Source organism: Gossypium raimondii, chromosome 2, assembly GCF_025698545.1.
Source record: "Gossypium raimondii isolate GPD5lz chromosome 2, ASM2569854v1, whole genome shotgun sequence".
Taxonomy (NCBI): Eukaryota; Viridiplantae; Streptophyta; class Magnoliopsida; order Malvales; family Malvaceae; genus Gossypium; species Gossypium raimondii.
Genome location: NC_068566.1, coordinates 1599147 through 1605146, shown reverse-complemented (window position 1 = coordinate 1605146; position 6000 = coordinate 1599147). Strand labels below are relative to the sequence as shown.

At 30.3% G+C, this 6000-nt stretch overlaps 1 protein-coding gene across 1 annotated transcript; it reads right to left on the bottom strand.

Annotated features, from left to right (window-relative positions):
* Positions 1-3740: 3740 nt before the first annotated feature.
* LOC105787594 (transcription factor HHO5) lies at positions 3741-5591 on the bottom strand. The gene is made up of 5 exons (XM_012614064.2): positions 5208-5591; positions 4927-5138; positions 4502-4838; positions 4283-4359; positions 3741-4194 (listed from the first exon to the last, which is right to left on the bottom strand). The coding sequence occupies exons 1-5, from the start codon at positions 5443-5445 to the stop codon at positions 3967-3969; spliced, it is 1092 nt and encodes a 363-aa protein (XP_012469518.1). The 5' UTR covers positions 5446-5591; the 3' UTR covers positions 3741-3966.
* Positions 5592-6000: the final 409 nt, after the last annotated feature.

Genomic DNA, 6000 nt, shown 5'->3' with positions numbered 1-6000 from the left:
TTGACTACACTATTTTAAAAAGTGACATATGTTCACTTATAGGTGTGGGGGGGGTTGGATGGGTAATTATTACCCTATTTGGTGTGTAAGGATGGGGGGAGATGGTTTGTAGTGGATGGGGTGGGATCTGTTTTTATTTTGTATTAAATGTTGCATCGCATGAAATGTCATGCCATTTGTATTTGATTTGATTATTATGTTGCACTACATAGTATGACATGTTGCGTATTCTGTTTGATTTCTGACTTCTGTGTGATTTTGTTATCTGTTCTGCATGTATGGGCTAAGTTACACACTGAACTTTGTAAGCGCTCCCAAATTTTTTTAATTCTTAGATAATCAACAAATTTAGGATCGGACGGCACACTGGAGCTCGGATTGAGTTTTTTTATAATACCATAAAATGATTTATGTTTAATTCTGTTATGACTGTAAATTTGTTTTTGGACTTTGCTTTATGGTTTTTGTTCATTTTGTCGGAGTTTGATATTTTAAACATAAAACTACAAAATCATACGAATTATCAAACTAGAAATAGGTTTCAAAACTAAAACTTTGAAAATTTTCCGCTACAATAATAAGTAAGTAAGTAAGTGATTTTACTGTAAAATGAATGTTTTCGAATATGAGATTTTTTTTTAAAAAGCATAAAAGGTTAGCTAAAATTAATATTTTTTGACCATTTGTTTTCCAAAATAAGATGTGTTTTAAGAACAAATGGCTAAAGTTTTTAATTTATTAATGTAACCTTCACAATCCGGCCATAACTTTTAGGTCGGGCTTGGAGTGTTACAAAAATTGGTTTTCACCGCCTTTCTGAATTTTAGAAAAATATCCAATGGTTCAATTGGTTCTTTGATTAATTAAAAATCCATAGCGATTAATTTTTACCACCTTTACAATTTAGTCATTATACCTTAATTAACAATCCAATTAATAAAATTAAAGGACCAAAGTTCAATTAAACTTTGCACTAACCTCGTAAATATTAAATAATAACATTCACGAATTTAATCATTAGAAGTAGGGTTCAAACCATTGTTTTCGACACCATTGAAAATCGATTGTTATAGATTTTTATTTTAATTTTTTAATTTTTATAAATTTTAAAATATGAAATTTAAAAAATTAATTTAAAACATATAAATTTTAAAAGAAATTAAGCTTTGAAAGGAATGAACCTAGACAACCATTTATCCAGATTCATTCCAATAAAAATAATTTTTTTATTTAAAAAAATGAATTTATTATATTTTGTTGACTTGGCAGTACATTAGCAACTATTTTTGACATGGAGTGCCACATCAGCGCTGTTAACAGATACGTTAATGTTGTAACAGCCAACATTAGTCAAAGGGCCTATTTGACCAGTTTTGTTAATTTAAGGGCTCGATTGAGTATAAAAAATCCCAGAGGGCTAATTGATTTTTTTGAAAAAGTTCGAAGTACTTTTAAATCATTAAACCTAAAAACAAAGATAAAATTAACTAAAACCTAATAAAAATAAAAATTTTTGTTAAAAATTAAAAGGCAATTTAAAAAAAACAAAAAAAGTGATTTTCAAGTTTTTAATTCGATTTGTTTTCGAAACAGTTCTAATTATTTTCGATTATATGTGATTGATATGATCTTTTATTCTCAATTTAACATATAAGTTCGATTCAATTTTGATAACAATGATATAGATCTAGTGTGAATATACTAACAAAATAATAAACCTAAAATTTTAAACTACAATGTGTAAAAATAAATAAATAAATAAAATGAATGAATGAAATAATACTTAATTTGCAATTTTTTTTACTTTCCATTGGATAGTGCTTCTACTAAGAAGGTAAACCGACACGAGGGGCATTTAGATAAAAGTTTTATATGATGAATTAAGAATTTGAAATTAATCTAAATAACAGCGAAAGAAATTAGGGATAATATAATTTTTAGTTATTAATTTGATAATTAAGTTTATTTTTATTTCTGAATTTTGCAATCTATTTTGGCCCTTCAACTTGGATTCGATAAGATTTAATGATGTGATTAGTATTCTTGGAATATGATTGAATTAGTTAATCGACCAATTGATCAAGGATGAACGATATACTAATCTTAATAAAAAGGTTGAATCGATTAAATCGAAATTACTCAAAACCGTAAAATTTAAAAACTAGGACAAAAACCTAATAGTTGAACAAGTTGAATCAATTTAATATTTAACAATTTTATTTTTTAATGATTTTTAATTTATTTTTAATTATTGTTGGTTTAGCAGTTGAATTGATCAAACCGGTTGAATCGAGAACCAATAGTCTAATCCATTCAACCACTAGTCCAATTATTAGAACATTGTATGTGACACTCTAAGACTATATTATATAATCACTTGAAAATATATATTTTTTTACTTTTTTAAGTAATTATGTGACGTAATTTCATAATATCCCAATATCAAATTTTTATATTTTTTAGAATGCCAAATAAAAATATTACAAAATTAATTATCACCCGATTGATCTAAATTTGTTGACACTTGTATTTGAAATTAGGAACCATTGACTTTGGGTTACATGCCAGTCTTTTCACTTATTGGGATGAAGTAAGAAAATATGTAAGTAAAATCTTATAGAAGATGGAAATTTTAGGGGTGGTTGAATTGGGTCACCACTATTGCAGAATATATTATCATGAAGTAAAACCTCCACTCAAACCCCATTCTAGCATGGATGTCAAAAACAATGATTGCAAATTATGACTATTTTCACTCACCCAGGATTTGCTACTGGATTGTTGCAGAAATTTAAATATGGAATATTATTTAAATTTAAAATTATTAAATTTATCGATTGAGAGTAGATTTGAATGGATAGCGTATTTACTTACTGTTAATGTAAAAATAGTGGTAATAGTGAGATTAGATACTGTAAGATATTGTAGCGTGAGATAAGAAGTAAGCTAAACAAATTGTACTGCACTCTTCTACCCATCCAAACCTATCCTGAGTCTTAAATCATTTAATGTCATTGATGTTATAATACGTGAAAATACGTGAATTTGAGTATACTTAAATTTGTATTATTCTTTATTTAAGAGTTTAAAATTTTGACTGATAATAAGAATTGTATCAATAATAATTCTAATTTGATAGGACCTAATCAAAATCCCGATTGATCTCAAATTCAAAATGATTTAAACCTTAACATAAAATAACTCAAAGTGATCCATTCAAATTTAATAGAGCTTAATCTAAAAAATCCAAACTCAAAATGATCCAAATAAAAATTACCTCAACTCGAATATTTCAATCTTAAAAAACCTTGTTAATAAACTAGAATTACTTGAACCTAAAATAATCAAAACGGTAAGACAAATTTTACTCTTAACGGGAGACTCTAAGTTTAAACATTACAGATAATCTTATTGAGAAGGACAGTTACAAATTTCGAATATAAACTATAAAATAAAAGAAAAATTGAAACTCGCTGCGATGAAAATATTTTAGGGTGGATTTGGATGGACGGTATGATATGTTTAGCTTACTTTTTATCTTATCGTCACCGCTATAATATCTAATCTCACCGTCACAATTATTTTTACACTAATAGCATGTAAATGCACAGCCAACCAAACCCAACCTTACTGAGAAAATATTAAACCGGTTTAATCCAAATTCATCGGATTGAAAATCAACCGGATAAGCCCAATATTAAGTAGATAAATTCTAAAAGGAATTGGGTTTAAAGCATAAATGAAAGAAAAACTCTGTGAAAGATGGTCATTTTAGTTTCTAAAAATCCAATATCATGAATTTACACAAATTCATGTAGCAGACCAGGAACTTAATCCATGGAGAAAGCTATCTGCAAAAATCTGTTCATAAATCTCCCTAAGTCACTGTTATTATGGTCCATTTCCCCACGTTTCAGCAAAATTCATGGGAACAAACAAAAGTTATCTGTGTATACACATCAATGCTCAATCTCCCGTCTTTGTACCCCCGCTTCTCCAACTTCGCCCATCGGATTTCTCATCGTCTTCGCCCTCCACGACGCTGCCGCCACTCGACAGCCCTTTGGCCCAACCGCCGGCTCGGAGTGGACCCTGTGGGGAATCAGACTCAGAAATGTTTGCTTTCATCTTCTCATTACACTGATTTTGAGCTGATGAATCTGAAGCAACCTTTCGGAAATGAAGTCTATATTTCTGCACATTATTAAACCAAAATTTCTTTCAACGAACATAAAGGACATAAAACAGGGCCATAACAAGTCTAAGATTTCACATATGGTACCTGTAAATGGCTTTTCACTTCATCATTGGTAAGACCATCAACTTGCATCAATTCCCTAATCTGTTTAGGAGTCGCCACTGTCAAAAAACCATTAAGACACCAACAAAAGAATCAGATTCCTGGTCCTAAAAAAGGGTTCTTTTCAGTTCAACTTGGATAACAAGCATACATAAATAAAAATACGTCTAAATTTGATTACTTCATTTGTAAAGGCCTAACCTTTTGAACCACCAAGCTTTTGAAGAGCTTCAACAAATCGTTTATGAAGCTCAGGTGACCAGCACCGTCTTTGTTTCTTACAATTCTGCATATCTTGTTGATGTTTGGTCTGAAACTTAGTTTGGTTTTGATCTGAACCAAAACCAGTTTTGCAGTTGTCATTGATCTTCAAGATTGGATTATGAGAAGGAGAGGAAGAACCCAAATCAAAACTTGGGGTCATAAGAGAGAGCTCTAGATTTTCCTTATCCATTTGTCCCTTGAATCTTCTGTTATTAAAAAATTCAATTGGGTCCTCAAACATATCTTGTTCTTCTTCTTCTTCTTCTTCACTTCCCTGTCAAACTCAAAATCCCCTTAAAAACATTAGTAAATACTGTTCCATAAAACAAGATTAAAATCACACACTTGGTTTAGGATATTACCAGTTTCAGTCCTGGAACTTTGTTTGGTTTCTTGTTCTGATCAACTTTCTCGGAATCAGAGTTCCACAGTTGAACAGTACTCAGCCAGTTCCTCTTGTTGCCGGCGCCGCCATCGTTTTCCTTGTTTACCTTTCCATTTCCTTCATCAATGGTCACTGATCCATCACCAAGCTCCTTACACATCATTTCTTCCTCCTTCAATCTCTTAATCACTAAAATCCCATTAAAAATATCAAATTAAATCCCAGAAAAAATTGAAAAAAAAAACAAAAAAAAAATACCATCTTTCAAGAGAAGCATGCAAATAGGAAGCTCGCGTTTAAAGGCATCAATTTTCTTCATCTCATCTTCCAATCTTCTAACATAGTCACTAATCTTACATAATCTTTGAAACCCATTTTTGATCTTTGAAGCTTGTTTCAAAAACTCAGATACGGTTTCTGGTACATAAACCAAATCCACATCCATGTTCAACTCCATTATTCTCTTTTTTTCTCGCTCTCTCTTTTTTTCGAACATGACAATAACCAACCAGACATGTTTATATAGTATAAAAGAGATTCAAGATTCGCTGCCTGTTTTTCACGAACGGATCGTCGCGTATTTTTAAAGTTCAAACTCGGTGACTCGGTAGTCTTAACTCAGTGGTGTTTGTAAAGAATCTATAGGTTCCGTAAAGGCCACGCGGCGAATAGTTGAAGATATGAACATTTTTTAAAATTTTTAATTAGTTTTTTTTTCCTCCACTTTTTGGGATGAAATTACTGTTTAGGTGTAAAAAATTGACCATAAATAGTTGACCCATGAATAGGGGATGCTTTGTCAAAAGTACGTTAGAGGGGTATTTCGGTTATTTCATTATTGTAATAGATAATTTAGTCACGAAATAATTAAGAAACATATGTGTTTGGTAAGAAAAAGATGTCCCTAGATTTTCTATTTCGAATCCAAGAAAATGTTACTTAAATGCCAATGATACCCTTGCATCTATAGATATTTGTCATCTACATCTATCTATATATTAACGTGATTTTCTTAATTTATTTTACGAATTAACCCGACACTATTTTAATT

Bases quoted from the DNA above. Each gene is read 5' to 3' on its own strand.
- LOC105787594 (XM_012614064.2), bottom strand. From the start codon at position 5,445: ATGTTCGAAAAAAAGAGAGAGCGAGAAAAAAAGAGAATAATGGAGTTG. The intron at 4,360-4,501 runs GTTAGGCCTTTA...GTTTTTTGACAG, and splicing joins AAAGCTTGGTGGTTCAAAAG to TGGCGACTCCTAAACAGATT. The intron at 4,195-4,282 runs GTACCATATGTG...AATAATGTGCAG, and splicing joins AAGTGAAAAGCCATTTACAG to AAATATAGACTTCATTTCCG.